This window comes from Falco peregrinus, chromosome 6 (genome assembly GCF_023634155.1).
Source record: "Falco peregrinus isolate bFalPer1 chromosome 6, bFalPer1.pri, whole genome shotgun sequence".
NCBI classification, from domain to species: Eukaryota; Metazoa; Chordata; class Aves; order Falconiformes; family Falconidae; genus Falco; species Falco peregrinus.
This window is the reverse complement of record NC_073726.1, coordinates 21,239,944-21,258,441: the sequence shown is the minus strand read 5'-3', so window position 1 is coordinate 21,258,441 and position 18,498 is coordinate 21,239,944. Positions and strand designations below refer to the sequence as shown.

Genomic DNA, 18,498 nt, shown 5'->3' with positions numbered 1-18,498 from the left:
GTGTGTGTACTTGCCTAGAAGGAAGCAATGTGGCAACAGTCAGAAAGGATTTGTCAAGGACAGACAGTGAGAGGAGCTGGCTGCTGAGCAGCAGCTGCACACCTTGGCCTTTGCTGGGCTCCCTGCAGCCCCGCAGCTGCCCCGAGACCACCCGAGCACAGGGTGGGAGAGCAACCCTCCCACCTCCCCACCACAGCCGGGAGGTACCCAGGGGCTGTGCAAGGGGCTGAGCTGGGTCAGCGGCTCCTTTAGCAAAGCGAACAATGGATCGGAGGAGATCCTTGCCAAACCTACAGGCAGTACAAAGGGGCTGCAAAATACTCCAGAGAACAGGATCAGGGTTTAAATGGATCCTGATGAACTGAAGGTACTAAATATATGCAGGAATCAACAACTGCACAAGGATTCAGATAGGGAAACACTGGTTATGTAGTGGGTTTTGAGGGGGGAAAAAACGTGGAGGCTATCACATGCTGAATGTGAGTCACACATCACACCATTTCATAAAACGCAATATGATGAGCTATCAAAACTACAGCCTGAAAAACATGCAACGTAATTTTGCTACCACACTCCTCTGTTGCTGTGTGCCTGCTCTGGGCACCACACTGCTGGGAAGGAGTGGGACAGTGGGAGCCTGGAGAGAAGCCACGGCGAGAGCTTGGCGAAGATGGCCCTTTGGGAAGGGCAAGGCAGTGGGGGCTAACAGCTGACAGAAGAGATGACACCGAGGCAAACATGCCAAGCAGGCTTCAGTATGCACAGGACTGCTGCGAGGGGGAAGCGAGCAAGCTCTTCACCATACCTATGCAGAGTAAACATGACATAACAAACCAGAGGAAGAAATACTGGGATCAGACATTAGAAAACTTCCTAGTGGCAAGGACAGAGGCAGGAAGGAGCAAGGAAATCACTGGGGCATGTCCTTCACCAGGGTTTCCCAAGAACAGGCAGGATGAGCAATGCCAGAGGTCTGTGGGTTAGACTCTTCCATCTGGTCCTCCTGGAACCCCTGATGATCCACAACACAGCCGGGGTGTTCAGAGCCAACTACATCAGCAACAGCCACCCCCAGACCTTGCTTCCAGGAGCAGGTTATTAGCATAAAGGCAGCTGACCACCAAAAGGCAACCGGGGACACCCCATGCAAGGCTCACCCAAGCTTTGCCAGGGTGGATTAACCTCCAGCATCACCCAGGTCCTTTGCTCCAGGCTCCTTGCAGCCCTGCCTGTCCCACTCAAGAGGGTCTCCTAGCCACAGTCCATCCCTCACCATGGGGATGGTCCACCCCAGTCTTGCACCCACCACCCCTGCTCCAGGGTCAGACTTGTGCTCCCACGCTCAGCCTCCCCCAGCTACTCGGGACCTCTGCTCAGCCTCCATGGAGGTTGGAGAGCTGCAGCCCATGAGAGGACTCAGCCACCAGAACCACTGGCATAGCTGAAGTTGTGAAAGCAACATGGCTAATTAACTGCTCCTGCTGTTAGCAGAGCTGAACATTAGCGCTGAGGCTACTGCCGGCCAGCCCACAAGCATGTGAGGTGCTTCTGCACACCATTCCTGGAAAAAATGAAACACTACTGCTAAACTAGTTTTCATTTAAATTCTCTTTGCCATCCTGAATATATTTGCAAAACAATCAGAATTTTGCTGGGAGCTTTTGCTCCCAGAATAAAGAATTTTGGGGCATCACTGCAGACACTAAATTTTCTTGCTATTTACTCTAATAAGAATCTGACCCAGAATCAATTTTTCTGCAAGACTTTTCAGGGAAGATGTGAGAGGACTCTGCATGTTTATGGATGCCTTGTCACTTACCACAAAGCAAAGCCTTTCTTTTTTGAAAATAAAACATCCCTGGGAACTGAGTACTCAGATGAGATAGGGATCACTGCACCACTCTTCCCCAGCCCCAGAGTAAATAAAAGCTTTGTTAAAGCAACACAAACACCCTGGGAACCAACCGGGAGACCAATAAGGCCAAATAACATGTGAAAGAAATATGGGGTCAAACAAAACACCACTATTAATTAGCTACTCTAAGCACTTGCTAGCAGTCAGCTTCCTGCCGAACAGCAACAGTGTGTGAACACATCTGTGCAATTCAAAAGAACATCAGCCCATGCAACTCCGAGAGCAGCACCCACCCAGCACCCCTGGCCATCACAGGGTGGCAGTGATGCAGGGGCAGCTATGGGAAGGGCTGGCAGAGCTGCCAGCCTTCCCTGGCCTCACTGGGAGCCTCCCTGGCCAGGGCAGGGGGCCAAGCAGGGGGCCCTACCTCTTTGCAATCCTGATGGCTCTGAATTTGCCAGTGTGTACCAGCCTCTGAACACGCAGGCTGCATGCACATGACTTTCACTTGCCCCAGACTCAGTGTAATGAACTTCATAATTCTCCTATCCCTGCAAAAATATACAAGTATCTGAAAATAATGGAGCAAAATGCACTTTTACATGCATTTTATAAAATGCATATGGCTAGGAATAATTAAGCCACCTCCAGAAGCCCTTTAAAAGTTCACATAAGCAAGAGACAGAAGAAAATGGGGCAGACACTCACTCTAGCAGCACTTGGCAGTAGGACAGAGGCAGCTGTCTTCCCCTGCCCTTACCAGGTGCTTGCTGAGCTGCAAGGATGGCACGACAAGCAGCCTTCCCACTGGCTTCAGCCCAGAGCCACTCAACGCAGGCGCAAAGGCTCACCAGGTATTTCGGAGGTCTATGCAGCAAGTCAGAGAGAAGCCCAAGCCTGCGGCAGTATCCCACCTCTCCCACACTTGGCAGGGAGCAAACAGGTGGCCATGGAGCCAGCAGACATGGCAGCAGCTACCCAGGTTGGAGCCAGCAGTGCAGCACACCAGCTGCTGACCACCGGCTCTTGCAGCAGTACTAGAGTCCCACTTTTGCAAGCCCCCTCGCACCACTGCCTATGGCAGACCCCCAATCCCCTGGCACCTCCAGGCCCAGCCATGCTCCTGCTCTCCCCTTACTGGGAACTGCCCAGTTGGGTGCGACTCAACTCTTCCCCAGCTGCCCTCCTCCTGCCGTGCTGTCAGGTGCTCCAGGTAATTTTGAGAGTACTTCCAAAGCCTTATCGATTATAAAAGCCCACCGTATTCTTTTTTACCCCCACCGATGTCCTAATGCTTTTATAATCATACTGTGCTTCTGGCTTCAGCAAGTTCCCAAAGTGGTGAATTCCTGAGTGAACTGCAGGGCAGAGAAAAAGCACTGTTCCATACTGGTTTTGAGTGTGCTTGTCAATAATTTTATTGCATACTCCTTTCTCCTCGTGCCATGAAACAGGTAGAGGTTCCCTATTTCCCTCTGATAAGCCCTCGGTGTTTTCAATATTTTTAACATATTTCCTCCTATTCATCTCGTTTCTAAGGTAACCTTCCCGCTCTTCTAAATCTCTCTTCAAAGCAGAGATTTTGGCTGGTTTTTTTTCCTCATTTCTGATCATTTTCACTGCATCTGCAAAACCCTTCAACTCACACTGTTCTAGCTGACTAGAAGTGCCCAGCCTGGTGTGCAGCACTCAAGAGGTGTCATCATTGATTTTGGCCAAAGCATTAGATTGTTTTCCATATTATCACCCGTCACACTGTGGGGACATCCAATATTGCTGCATTTTGTACTGAAGTTGCACAATGAGCAGAGGTCTCCACTGAGCTGTTTAGAAAACATCCTGCAACTTCTCCTGAGTTAAACTATTAATTAAGAAACCTAGCAGGTACTTGAGTAGTTCCATTTTTTCTCATCTAGTAGCTATTTTACACTTATTTTCATTATTTTTTATTTACTGACATGTTTATTTTTCCCTGTATTCTTTAGATTGCCTCAAAGGGCCTCAGAGCTGTTTCTGCTAAGGAGTTAATGTAAATAGCTGCCATAAGCAGACTACTTCTTCAAAACTCAAATCCATTTCTTGGTCCTCATTGAGCACAGCTACAACCCGGACCTGGCACACACTCTTCAAACTCCTGCTCTGGCCTCACGGTATCAGAGTTTCTCGTGAGCCCTTTCTGAGAGGGCACTGCTCTACATCAGCCATGGCTGCAGTCGGTCTTGCCTCTCCACTACGAGGACTTCTGAAAGCAAAGCCTGACACCCGTCATCACCAAAGGGACCCCTAGGCACCAAGGCTCTCCAGCAGCACCTCTGCTGTCCGAGGGGAGCAACAACCATCCTCCTGGATCAGAATGGGTGCGCATGCCTGGCTTCCAGCCAAAGGCCGGCACTAGCAGTGGCAAGCAGTATCAGAGCCGACATTCGCATTGATGTGGCCAGCAAGAGACAGGGAGCAGCAGGAGAATGTAAGGTCCATGTTGCTCCCATGCCTATGGGCCACAGAAACCACCCGACGCACAAGTCAGGCCACCTTGCACCCGTCAGCTGCTCCCGGGCCCAGGGGGTTGGGCAGAGCAATGCTACTGATGGGGCCGGTGGGCAGAACACCAGTAACTGCAATAACCACAGGTCGGCTGGGACGCATTAGGTGTTGGCTTATCTGCAATGTGCCACCTCGAAGTATTAGTTTTCAAGATGCATTCATTGTCATAGCAACGACAAGTGCAACGCGGCATCGATGTACTTACCATTTTTCTGAGATGCAAGATTAGACTGAGGGCTGGGGAGAAGATCGAGGAAAAAAACCCTCAGTGCTTGCTCCAGACCCTGGCGAGCCCTGCTCCTTGGGCCGCATGAACTGGGAGACGCAGGGATTCATTGGGCTGCACCAGCCTTCCCGCTCCCCACCCGCCGCCCGGGATCCCACAGGTGCCCGGCCCCACACAGGCACAGGGGCTTGGGTGGCTTCTGAGGCACACACCGGCCATGGCACCAGGTGGCCCTGCTCTTCCCCCCCACTGGCCCCTTACCTGGCCTTGCCACGGCTGCTCCTCCGGAGCGTGGGCAGGTCGGCCTCCTTCTCCTCCTGCACCCGCTGCAGGGACGGGGAGCGGCTGTGGGCGCTGCGGGCGCTGCTGGAGCTCGCCAGGCTGCCGTCCCCTGCCCCAGTCCCCGCCGCCGCCTCCTGCATCTGCGCCAGCAGCTGCGGGGGCAGGCTGCGGAGTGAGGGTACTGGCGAGTACGACGCCCGGCTCTCTGCCTTCAGGTTGTTGTCGCTGGCTGAGCGCTGCAGCATGCGTGGCGACGAGAGGCCACCGGCGCCGAGGATCCGTCTCCGCTTCGTGTAGCTGGGGGTTTCTCTGAAAGGCACTGCAAAAGAGCCAGGGAAAGCGGCATTAGCTACTGGGCACACAGTGCGAAGCCGGGCTGGAAGATGGCGGCAAAGCAGGAGGGCTGGGAAAGCAGGTGGGGATGGGCCGAGAGGGCAGGAACGGCCAGGACAGAAGAGGCTGCAGCTCTGCCTGCTTTCAGCTCCTCTCCCTGCACCAGGAAGCACCAGAGGGAAAGGCAGCATCTGCAAGGGCATCCAGGGATGGTGTGTGGGACCACTGGTGGGACCCCTGCCAGCCCCACCTCCAGCTGCCACCCTAGTTCAGAGGTGGCGATGCGTGCACAGGACATTGACACTGGCAGTAACCCCAGCCATGGCTTACTCTTCTGTTTCAGAGGCACAGAAGGCCTAAATCTATAGCACGTGCCAAGTGCAAGCCTGGAAAATATAATGCACAGAAAAAAATACCAGCTACTCCCTGCCCTGCCCAACGCTCTATCTGACCCTCAGAAGCATGCACAAGAGCCGAACCTCACAAAACCACCTGAAGATGCAAACTCCTGCCTCCACCTGCAGCTCTGCAGAGTGAGAAAGAGTGGAAACAGGGGACCTGGTATGGCTGCAGGGAAAGAGGGCTCTGCCATGGAGCCACAGCACTGCAGACCTCAGGTCAGGAAAGACATTTTTCTCAATTTTGTTTAATGAATCCATTTCCATCTTGAAGTTTATTATGTTTAAAGTTTGTCTGACACATGTGGCAATGTCCAGCAGGGAATCCAGAGCAGACAATGTCCTGGCCATTACTGGTGCAAACGTAGTGGCAAAAGCAAAGGGACAGGTAAAGCATGCAGAGGTCTCTGTGCTCCTGCTCAAAGACACACTCAGAAGTGGTGTGATCCTGCTAACAGGAGACCTCCCACCCCGTCTGCATTCAAAAGTCCCCTGGCTTCACCCTTCCAAAGCCACCTCTCCCCCAGCAACTTGCAGAAAGGCATGTGAGCCCTGAACACGCTGCAACAGCCACCGTCAAGGGGCTACAGAGGACAGGAGCAGCCAGGGCTCTGGGCAGGACACTGCCCGACATCGAGCGAGGCCTCAGACCTGCGTCATCCTTGACCAAACACCTTGAAGACACCTTCCAGTTGAGCTGCGCCGCCACACGGAGTATTTTTCCGAGGAATATTTTAGGTTCAAAGTACAAGAATTTCAGGCTCCTGTAAATCTTCCTGTTGTCATAGCAACGCGATACATTTGTTCTCCGATGAGTTTCAACCACGTGGTGGAGGAATGTCTGCCCAGCAGCATCTGTGCTCCCCGCAGTGGCTCAGCCTGGCTCCCCAGCCACCTGCTGCCGGCCACCTGCCCACAGCCTCATGATGCCAGCACCCACATCCAGGCCATCCCAACAGGAAAAACAGGTCAAAATGGTCACCCAGAGGCCACAGGCAAGGGAGGATGTCAGCTGGAAAGAGACACAGTCTGGGCAATGCTGAACAGCTTTGGTTGATAAGGACTGCTGACCCGAGTTTACGTGTCATCCAGACATATGACAGATCTCCAGGAAACGTTTAATTTTGTACTCCATCACTTATCGTAGAAAACCACTTTAAAAAAAATCACAGAAGCAAATATTAAATGGATGTATGTCATGGTAACTGGCAGATGTAAAAAATATTTGAAATTGGAAATAGTCACTGGAAACACAAGGAAGTTTCTTGCTAGTCTCAAAGAGCTGTTTTCAAACCAAGCTGAGTCAGTAACTTGAAACACGGTTCTTGGAAAAAAGTACAGAATTACTTTTAGTGAAAGTGCCAAATGGTGCCTAGCGATAAAAGCACATCAGCCAGTGCCTGAGTACCTCTCCAAACTGAAGGCCAAGGCACATATTGGTCAAGTGAGTACATGCATGGCGTGCCTCCAGGGACCAACGCCATAGGTGAAACAAGCAATCATGCGACTGTAACCTGAGCAAGGCTGTGAGCTTACCGCATCAGTTAACCAAACACAAGCTCAGTGCCATTCTGCCAGAACAGAGTCAATCTGAGCCTGTTGTATCTAAGCTGGGGAACAGTGATGCCCCAGAGAGGTGGTCTCAGTGATGCTCCATCAGTAGGCAATGGCACAGCTGGAGAAATGCCAAGTTTGGATCCACACCGTATGTGAATTTTGCTAAACAGGAAATATTAAGCAAGAAAAATTTGAAGATCTAGAAAATTCTGCCTGCACCGCTCTTCCCCCCCATCCTGGGAGAAGCCAGGAGCAGCAGTCAGCCCTTTGCAGATGACTGGTGCCACCTGTGCTCTGCACCAGCTGCTCAGGCAGAGTCCACACTGTACTCCCTCCACGCACATCCATTACTATGAGGAGGCAAAGAGGGCCACTCAAAACACCAAAACTACAGCCAGACCCACGCTGAGTTACTGGTCCAGTTCATCACTCTTCTTCTGTGCGTGACTGGGCTCAGCATCATTGGTCTTGAACCAAAAACAAGAGAGAAAGTAATAGAAAAGCAAGAGTGGAGCAGTGAAAACTTCAGAGAGGCAGAGTTGTCCTGGGCTTGCTTAGTGTGTTTTATAAACTAATTATTAGTTTCTTGATATTAATTGCTTAGGGAAAAAAACCCCATAACTGTATGTTGAACTGATCCTATGCAAGCTTACTGTAAAATAATCATGCTGGTGAGCTGCTTTTACCAAGCTGACAAAAGAAAAGGAAAAAAAAGAAAGAAAGAAAAGAGAAAAGCAGATACTTATCTTGCAAGGGAAGAAAGCAACACCCCAGACAGGAGATCCTGTTGGTCTGTGCTAGATCTCCTCTGCTGCTGGTTGTCTTAGCTTAACGGAAAGGCAGTAACTGTCCCAGACCCTGTTCTCCCCACTGCGACTAGCACAGACTTCACACCAGGGAGGTGTTGAACAGGTCAGGGTCAGGATGGGAGAGGGAAGATTGGCACGGTTCATGGCGAGACATTCACAGCAAGCACCAATTACTGGGCAATGAGACACAAACAGGTTGCTCAAGGACTCACTGGTAAAAGGGAAGGTACTTTATAATTCTTGACATAGGTCAGGGCAAGTGCTTTAATTTAGCTTGTCAAATAAATCACCTGGTCACCTATTTCCACAATCCACACAAGAGCAGTCGTAACCTTATACATTCAAAGTGCTCCCTCCCAACATGAAAATTATAGCATCCGGCTTAAAAACCAAGAAAAACACCACCTCTGTCTCAGATTCACATCAAAGAGGAAGAGCAGAGGGGCTGGAGAAAGCAGCCCAGGACCGCCCTGCTAGTCACTAATCCATTTATCATAACATCAAGTGTAAGAGCCCCTGAAGCACAACGTAACATAGCGTTTACAGGAGTAAACAAGAAGGCATCCAGGTCACGTAATAGGTTGTAAAGTCAAAGTTTCCAGACTATTTGATTCCAGAAGCATATTAAGAGCTGCAAAGGCAGTGTCTTGAAAGACAGGACATACGTGCTTTATCTGTGTAATTTTAATTTGGCCCCCAGTGCACCTTAACCACACGTGAGGTGGGATTCAGACATCCTGTTGCATTTGCCGAAGTGGGATTTACAGGCAAGGGAATCATGAGTGCCAGAAATGAGTGACAAAGTCTGCTTTTCCAACATTATCGCAGCAGCACAGACTTTCAGCTGATAGACATTTAGACTGAAAAGTTCCCTAGACTCTCGGGTGTCCAAGCATGTTCTGACAGCTCTTGACCCAAACAGCTGCAGCCAAGGACCCAGGGTGTCTATCCTGGCACATACAGAAGATCTCACTGGGACTCAGCAAAGCCCTCAGTACCTCAGAGCAGAGATACAGGTGATGGAAACCTCACCTACCTCAACTTCAGTGCTTAGCTTCTAGCACCCGGACTGCTGCAGGGCCCATTTCAGGGCCACTGTGCCACCAGAAAGGCAACTGGACCAAGATCAGATGTTTCTACACAGAGGTTATTAGAGAGCTAGAAATGACGATACATGCCCGTGAAAGCCTGGCTTTTACCGAGGATGCAGATGAGCACACATCCAGGCAGCTTCACAGGAGGAAGGCAATGGGAGGAATACAGTTACCGCTTGCGTGAGCAATACAGGACTTCTCTCCCCAGATGCTCCAGAGCTTTTCAAAGCCCTCATCTAAGTACAGACTTATGTCCAGCCAGTCTGGAGGCTCTGTCATGCGGATACAGCACAAGCCTGGATCCTTCTGGACAGAAATTACATATATTCAGAGAGATACCACCATGTTCTTGGCTGTGATATGCAACAAGATGGAGACAGCAAAGGAGATGAAATCTGTTGCACGTGGCAGAAATTCACAAGATTGACTGTGCCACAGCTAGATGGCACAAAGGACAGGAGAGATACCCACATTGCATGGGACGAGGGCTGGGGCAAACCTGTAAAGCAGACCCTGAAGCAAAAGAGGAACCAGTGGAGGCAGTTTTACATTGAAGATTGCTATGGGTGCACTTATTTGCATGAGAAAGTCCAGAAGATCAGTATTTGACACAGTCACAAGGACAGCAAAGGCACCAGGAACACATCCGGGGGCTGCAGCAGACAGAAAATCGAGGCCACCACATACACAGGGCAGTGATGAGGGCAAAGGATGACCACCACCCACACCAACAACACAGCCTGGCTCGGAGCTGGAGCCTTCTAGGCATCCTCTCAATGCGGTTTTTAAATTGGCTTTTCCTAGGAGGGGTAAGCCAGGGACCAACAACCCTAATATGAAAGCCAACCCTCTCTAGCACAGCAGAATGGCTTTGTTCAGCCAAAAATTAGGTCACCTTCAGCTTTACAGAGAGCTTAGTCTTCAGATGGACGTTAAGCAAGGTTTCCTTCATACCACTCTCCCTGTTCCATCCCCTGCATGAGCCCCAGCATGTTACTGAGATGGGACCCTGCCCTGCCCCCTGCCAGCCGCTATCACAGCAGTACAAAGTACTGAAATCATGCTCCTCACAGAAAGAAGGAAGCTGAGAGGAAGGGTTGGAGAGGGCTTCCAGCAGGCTGGGGATCTGTTGCAGGATGTGAAATGCATCTCGTCCAAGAGCTTCCCAACACCAAAAGGAGAAGGCGCCCTCCCCATCACCCTCATGCACTCCCCACCTGCACTGGGTGCCAGCCCTCAGGCATCAGACCAGCCTGCCATCTCAACTCACCAGCCCCCTAGAAAGCACACACAGCAAAATAAAACCCATGAATAATGCCAGTAGCTTTCTTCTGGGGGTCTGATGTGCCAAAGCTCAGCGCAGAGACTCAGGTTTCACACAGGCAGTTTACTTGCACCACCAATTTAAAATGGGAAGAGCCAATCTGCCTTGGTTTGGCAGGTGAACTCCTTGCCAGGAGGCTCAGAGGTGCTCTGGCGTGTTGTGATGCCCCAAGCCGCTGTACGAGTCCCAAGACATGCTCTGGCCAGCGCTGCAGGCTGCACAAGCCCTCACTGCTCCTCAGCCTGCCTGACACTGATAGTAATAATAATGAACTGCTGAGCCTGAACTCCAGCCACCAGGTGCCAGAAACAGGACAGTTTCAGGCTGCTGCAAGATAGTAAATTCTGACAAAGGTTTCCTCTCCCCATCCCCCCAAATCCACTGTCCCCAGTGGGGAAGAGAGGGGAAGTGAGAGCAATAAAGAAAACAAGGGGAAAAAAAAAACCTAAACAAAAAAAACTTTGTGTGGTTCATACAATCGGCTTTGAAGATTCTTTTCTATACCTTCTCAAGAGTTTAATCAAAGTATGTTTACTGGGTTTCTCACAGCAAAATGAATCACTTCAGTTACCATGACAGCACTGCTCGAAGCAGCACAATCATGCCCCAGCCAGCCTGGTTCATCTGACGCTCCCGCATTTTCTTTCTGCCCTCCAGAAGGGGAAATGCATGGCTCTCCACTCAAAAACGCCTCTTGCTGCTCTGGTGCAGCGGGAGCAGGACACAGCCAGGGCTCCCTGAGGAGTTCCTGGCTCCAAGATGCTGCACAGGCACCTGGACCATGCTCCAAACAACCCTGAGCTGCAGTCTAATGAACCAAAGTGTAATCAACACTCAGAGGTTATTTAGATTTGCTGGTTCAATGTTAAATATTCATGTAAAAGAGCAAAAGCATGCGGAGTGCAAATGTCTGCACAGTTCCAAGCTGAGAGGCCACATTTACATTTTAATAGTGGAAAATTACAAAGCAAACTGGAGAAGGCGCATAGCATCTCCCCTCATGCAGCACATTATGCCCAGGCTTCTCTCCCATGCAGGAGAGAGAGAGTACTCCAAGAGACCTTCCAGGGATTTTTTTTTCTAGGAATGAAAACTAAAGGAAAAGGATGAAGTGATGAGGCAGACCAGAACCTCTCAGCTCCAAAGAGGGAGCTGCCCCTCCTCACTCCTTCACCTGAACATAGGTGTCTCACCTCGTCCTGTCCAGTGCCAGCCCTTCACAGCTGGAAACAGATTTTACTCTGCATTTGTAAAACTTAAACTGAAACCACTAAAAATACATGTTAATTAAACTTGCTAGTTTTCCCCTACAAGGAATTCTCAAATGTGCTAGCAATTCACCTGCGAGTGGTACTCTGGAATGAGATTTTCAGCCTTTCTCTTCAGATAAAATCCATCAGTCTGATGCATCTCCACACTGGAAATTTTTTCCTTGAGAAAGTTTGGTGCCATTTTCATTCCTCTGTTTCACCTTGTCAGTACATTGAGGGTCCTGCTTGGACTGTCAGGCCATTGCTAAACTCCCCAGAGGAAATCCCAACTGCTCAGACCTGTTACAGGTGGCACGCAATTAAATTAACAATTATGGTAACAGAAAATCAGAACAATCCAACAAGTGTTTCTGAATTGCCTTTGAAAATAATTCCCATACATACCTCTGTACTGGCAAAAAAATAAACCCAAGACCAAAATGGAGTGTTTGAAACTTCCCCCACAACTCCAAGGATAGCAGTAACTGATGCTTGTTCAGTTATGTACATTCAAATTAGCAGGTCGAAAGCTTCTGCAGCAAGGTTCAAAAAAATTTGCAATACAGCTGAGTCGCTGGCCTGTATTTGTAATACTCCTTCAAAAGCTCTGGAGATGGGGAGGCAGCTTTGAAAAGGTCAGTGGGATGATTCTGATAAACGTACAGAGCTTAGCTTCATATCATTTCTAGGAAAAGCTTGGAAAAACTGAAACAGGACACTTATCAATTAATAAAAAGGAACGAGAATTTAATTTATATCAGCCAGGACAGCGTTAAGAGCTCCAATCTCACTGACAAAAATACCTGCTGACATCACAAGCTTCGGTGAAACTGTTGACTCTACAATACTCTGATTACATGCTACCGCCAGACAAGTTACCAGAGCACATTTTAACAGACATACTAATTAATTGTTAATAGAGAATGATGGGTGGGACTACTTCCAATACTACCCAGTAAGTCAGTTCTTGGTATAGTAGTATTTATACTTCTGTCTTTATCAATGACTTAGGAAAACATACAGATCATTAGCAATAAAAGTATAGGTGATGCAATGACTGGTGCAATGACGTTGGCTAAATGTCATTGGTGAAAGAAGGTAGATTTAGATTGGACATAAGTAAGACATTTTTCACAATGAAGGTGGTGAGACACTGGCAGAGGTTGCCCAGAGAAGCTGTGGCTGCCCCATCCCTGCAAGTGTTCCAGGCCAGGTTGGACAGGGCTTGGAGCAACCTGGTCTAGTGGAAGGTGTCCCTGCCCCTGGCAGGGGGTTAGAACTAGATGATATTTAAGGTCCCTTCCAACCCAAACCATTCTGTGATTCTACAACATACAAGAAAAGGTATCAACACAATGTTATCTCAGGCCTTTGTTAAGACAGGATCATCTCAACACGCTTCATCACAGCCTGATGCAAGATGAAGCATCTGGGAAACACAGAGGGAGGTTGTACAACATAGGATTGTTCCTTGAAAAGTAGCAATACTGAAACAAGCCCATGAGTCCTGCACAAACCACCTGAGGACAGGCCCCAGGAAAAATGCAGCGAGCAGAACAGCTAACATAATCAACAGATACATCAACCCCTGAAAAAGGGTAGCATCATCTGTTCTTACATAAGGTTATTATGGAAAAATGCATCTAAATTCAGCCTACGTTTCTAAAAATAATGTTAAAAACCAAAAAGTGTTCAAAACAAAGCCATGCAATAGTTCAGAAGCTGGTCAACCTGACCTATTTTAAGAAAATAACGGAACAGAAGCTATTCATGGCTTGCCAAGGTGACCGTCAGTCATATTTGTATACTGGGAAAGAGTTCTTACCCAGAAGTTTGCATAGATTTGTGCAAGCATTACTGTTTTCATCACAAGATGACAACAGTGGTAATTCTGGTCTTCAAACTTTATTGTTCGGTCAGTAGCTTTTTGAGGAATTTTTCAAACTCACAATGAAGAAATAGATTTCTTTGTGAAGTCACCCTTGCACAGGCCTATGGTCACTGGTAGACCGACGGCATCCCCTGCAGAAGGGGTGGCGAAGACCTTTCAGAGAGATGAACACAGGAGTATCATCTTGGGGTCAGGCTCACAGCAACACACACAGGTTCCCAGGCCAGTCCTGGGTGAAAACCAAGGATCAACAACTGCCAGCACTTCACTGTGCAGAAACAAATCTCCCTGTGAGGTGCAGATGTCTGAGCACCATCATGAGGCACAAGTGTCCCTTCCTTTTCAGAGGGGAAACCACAGCATGAGGAGCTGCTGTTCTCAGCTACATGCCTACTATACAAATAAACTCTACAATTTGAGGGTACCAGCCCAGAATTTAACTCCATTTCCAAACAAGTACTGCCACCAAACACAACTCAGCTCAGTCTTCCCAGCCAGAAGTGATTTTCTGCAGAATACCTATGTTCTATGGCCATTCTATGACTTCTGCTGTAGAACATCCCTAGCCTGGACCATGTGCCAAGAAGAGTATGGAACCTATCTCTACCCTGCTGTAATCAAAAACCATGTTCTGGCAGGACCCAGGAGCTGTTCCAGTTGTCCCATCATATTTTACTGTATTTTCTGCAGAGAACCATAACCATTCTTAGGAACTGCTGGACTGGTGAGACCAAGGACTCCTGTAGCTTAATATTCTAAATAATTTAATTATTATTCTAAATTAATAATAGTGAGCAAAAAAAGTCTTTGTGGAAGCTATGTAAGAAAGAAGGGCACACAGAAAATGATCATACTCCATCTTACCACTTCACCACTGCAGGCATACAAATTTCCAACTATCTTTATAAATAGAGTAAGCTGAACAAGAACCACCACATTTGTTATGCATTCCAGAAATGGGATGCAGACAAAAAGAAATAAAGCTTTCCATCATACAAGAATTCATCTATGGTTTCCATACAAAGTTTTTCAACATCTACTTCATTTAGCGCTTTCCTTCTTCTGAACTTCTCTGAGAATGGATCAAGGGAAAAGGTTTGAAAGGAAGAAATGTCACAACCTCTACTTCTGCTTATCACAGACGTCTATCTGAGATGCTCTATGCCATTCTACAGCATAGCTCCATGAAAAAATTCTCTCTGAGCTTGGTAGTAATTAGAAACAGTATTCAAACACAGGATACCATCACTAGAATACAGAAAGCAAAGCAGGCATCATTATGCCACTGTAGAAATCCCCATCTCGGAAAAAACATAGTAGAGCCATAAGAGGTTCAGACCAGGGCAACACGGATGGTCAAAGATCTGAAATAGCATCATGTTTCCCTCATAAAAGGAAAAATGTTTCACCAACAGTGAATATTATTAACAAGTTATTGGATCTTGGCACCAAGTGATATCAAGTCACAGTGTCCTAAGGAAGCCAAATGCTTTTTTTTAAATCCTTTGGGGTAGATTTCTCCTCTTTACAGGGGAGAATCAGTAGCACTGGAAGATCTTAAATTTTTAACTTGCTGGGGTGATCCCAGACAGGTCCCACAGACAGTTTCTGACAGATAGCTTCACAGCACGCAGACATACCTAGACAGGCTTTGGATAAGAAGGGCACCTGAAGGACAAGGAGACACTGATCTTGGGTTGGGTCCAGGACACCCTCACTAATGAGAAGTAACTTATTCTCTGGTTTGAGCTATAACACGTCATAAAGCTGAAATTTCTCAGCAACAACTGACAATTCAGCGCCCAAAGTCTCATGTAAACTTCCTAGCATGTCATGCTCTAAATTAACTCCCTGGCATCAGCTCCCAATGGAGAAGGAACTAGGGAACAGGGCCACTTATGTGCTGCTTACCATCTTGGTAACAGTAAGCATGGGATGGATACCTCATGAGGAGTTACGTGACTGGGTCATTTTCTGACCTTTGCTGTGTCCAACCTGTGTCTTCATGTGCCCAAATACCTCGAAAAAATCCACCCCAAAACAGCAGGAGAGAGGAAGGTTCTGCCAGCAACGCTGCCCATCCAGAGCTAACAGTACGCCAGGGCTGGAGGATCGCAAGTAGACACAGGCCAAGAGAATAACACATCCCAAAAGCAAGAACCACTGTGGGGTCACTCAAGAATGAGTTACTCCCCACCCCTGCGTACACACAGGAGGAAAACAAGTGTTGTTATGGTGCGCTTCAGTTTGGCAAACAACTGTTGGTGATCTTACACAGAGCTGCAGATTATCATTCTCCAACAAAAAAGGTATTCCACATAATATGGGGTAACTGGTTTGGGCCTTGTTATGACTGATAATTTATTAATTCCTTTGACTTGAAGTTGGTGGTTGCTTAGTGACCGTGAATCATGACCTGACTATATTTGGCGTAAGAAAAGGGAAGACAGCCCCAGCCAGTCTTACATACATTTAACGCTTAAGGCTAATTTCTCACTATTGGACAAATGTTATATTATTCCTCCAGGTCCACTTTCAAGTAGGGAGAGAAAATACAAATGAAAATAGGGAGTTTTTAAAATATTAGCAAACAATGGAAAAGTTATAAAACCACAATTACGAAATAAACCAACTGTGGTTAAATGCCTACTTGGATAAGAGTGGCAAAATGAAGACATCAATTTATACTACAGAATCTATTTATTCTGTAATTATGGAAAGTAACTGAAATCAATATGAAGTTACAATACACTCAAAATTGGTAAGGGGAGCTAAAAACAATGAAGAAAAATAAGTGGTTTGCAGAGTGGAGGAAACATCAAAAAAAGCTTCCGGGTTGTTTCGTAGATGCAGAAGTATATTCTAAAAGAAGCAGGAAGAGGTATTTGTGTCAACATGATGAAAAGCAGAGAGAGCTATTAATTAGCTGAAACAAATATTTTAAATTTGCAGGCTAAGAAAACTTACCAAAAAGATGGATCATGAAAATTACTGAGCAGCTGGCACAGGATCCAACTGATAAAAAACCCAATGTGTAGTTAACACCACTGCAAATGTTTTAATGAAAAACAGGTGATGTTTTTAAACATCTGATTTTATTGAGTGGAATTAGACATTTGACTGATAAATGCTGATGTGGATTTAAGACTTGAATGCCAATGGGACAAGCAAATGGATGTGCCGGGAGGATGGCAAAGGCACTCCAGAGAGGCCCCAAGGTTCAGACACCATCCCATTTGCCTTGTTTCCCATCGGCCAGCTCCTGGTGCTCCTGTTGAGCATGCAGCTTTTTTTGACTGCCAACTCCAGGGGCTGTGCTGGGAAGTAGACATTAGGCTCAGGATCAGCTTGGCATGAGCTCTCCTTTTACAGCCCCTGCAGAGCAACTCAAGGTTGCTAGAGTAGGTGGCCTACATGTTTCCCCAAGGCATTACCAGTAAACGTGCTTAACTGGGAACATCTCCAAATCCACCTGGAGTGGTTGGAGACAAGGCTCTGCAGCCATGCCCTAGGAGACCCTCCTGCTGCTTAGGAGGAAGGTCAGGGCTGTCTTTGCTGCTCCAGAGAAACCATTCCCATACGAGCAGCAGCAGAAGCTGCACTGTCCAACAAGCACCGGAGTATGCCACAGAGGGTCTGTGGTGGCATTGACAAGTCCTGAGGATCCAAACCCTCAGGTCCAACCAAGAAAACAAAGCACAGCAGTTACCATTCATGGCATTCTCTGTCTGCAGCTCCGCAAAATATGAGGATAAGGAAAAAAACAGAAATGATGGAACAGCCCAATTCCACACTCTCTACAAATGTTTTCTTCTTGTAAGAACATGTTGTCCCTCCCCAGATTCGCTGCCTTCCACTCGGACCTTCTTTGACCCCAGTGCTGGTGGCTGTCATGAAATAAGCAGCTCTTGGTCTCTGCAGTGACTGAAGGGATGGAGACCCATGGACAAAGAACCACAGTGAAGCCTGCATGGGAAATCCTGCAACCCACCATTCACACTGGGCGTCCTGCTTCAAACTGTTGACCCTGGCTAGATCCATGGGCTGTCAGCAGATGGAGCACATCGTGTGTTTTTCTGGAACACAGTTTCTGAGTTATTTTCACTGAAAGAAATTCAGTTTGCACCCTCTGGGCTTGTTCTAAATTGTAGGACAAAGCACAGCACGTGGGGACAGCCAGCTCCACCTCAGAAATGCTCAGGATCCAGGCAGAAACACTGAAGGAGGCACTAAGAGCCTGAAAGCACAACTGCATGCTAAGGGCTGTCCTGCAGAACAGAGCAAAAGCTACTGCTTACCATCCCTCCTCCCAGCCTTAACACAGCAGGTCCTCTCTAAATATTTCTGATGGTGTGGGCCACAAATTCTTGTCTCACAGCCAGACAAGTGCAGCCTAATATCGGGAACTTGAGAAGATTTCCCCAAGAGCTATCATTTACAGTGCTGCCCTATCCTGCCCTTTCCTACCAGATTCTCGCTTTCAGGATTTCTTGAACTGTTCCCATAGAACTGTCAGAGAAAAAGCCAGACCCTTCTTCATCCCAGGTAATGCCAGTCCAGTCAGACACTTGCACTTCTCAATTTTTAATGAACTTCAAAAAACAATTTCTCCTTGCTCGGGAGGTTCGCTGCCAGTTCCCTTGACCCCAGGTGGATACCATCTGGACCTGCTGGTTTGCCTGGGATTAGTTTGCAACTGTTACCTGACCTATTTTATATAAACAGCCATATCTAAAACATGAACAATTCATTCTACCTGACATGTTTTCATGCCCTTTTTCCTTACACTTTTGTAATAAAAATAATTGAGCCAATCACAGATTTAGATTCAACCATAGAAGAATTTAGGCAGGAAGGGACCTTTGGAGGGCATCTAGTCCAAAACCCCTCTCACAGCAATAACATTTACTTTCCTCTTGAATTAATAGGGTGGCT

At 47.7% G+C, this 18,498-nt stretch overlaps 1 protein-coding gene across 1 annotated transcript in view; it reads right to left on the bottom strand.

Moving 5' to 3' along the window:
- SHANK3 (SH3 and multiple ankyrin repeat domains 3) overlaps positions 1 to 18,498 on the bottom strand; it is a 368,446-nt gene that overhangs the window by 231,478 nt on the left and 118,470 nt on the right. Inside the window, 1 exon segment of the mRNA XM_055807431.1 lies at positions 4,887 to 5,226. Coding sequence (XP_055663406.1) covers positions 4,887 to 5,226 — 340 coding nt within the window.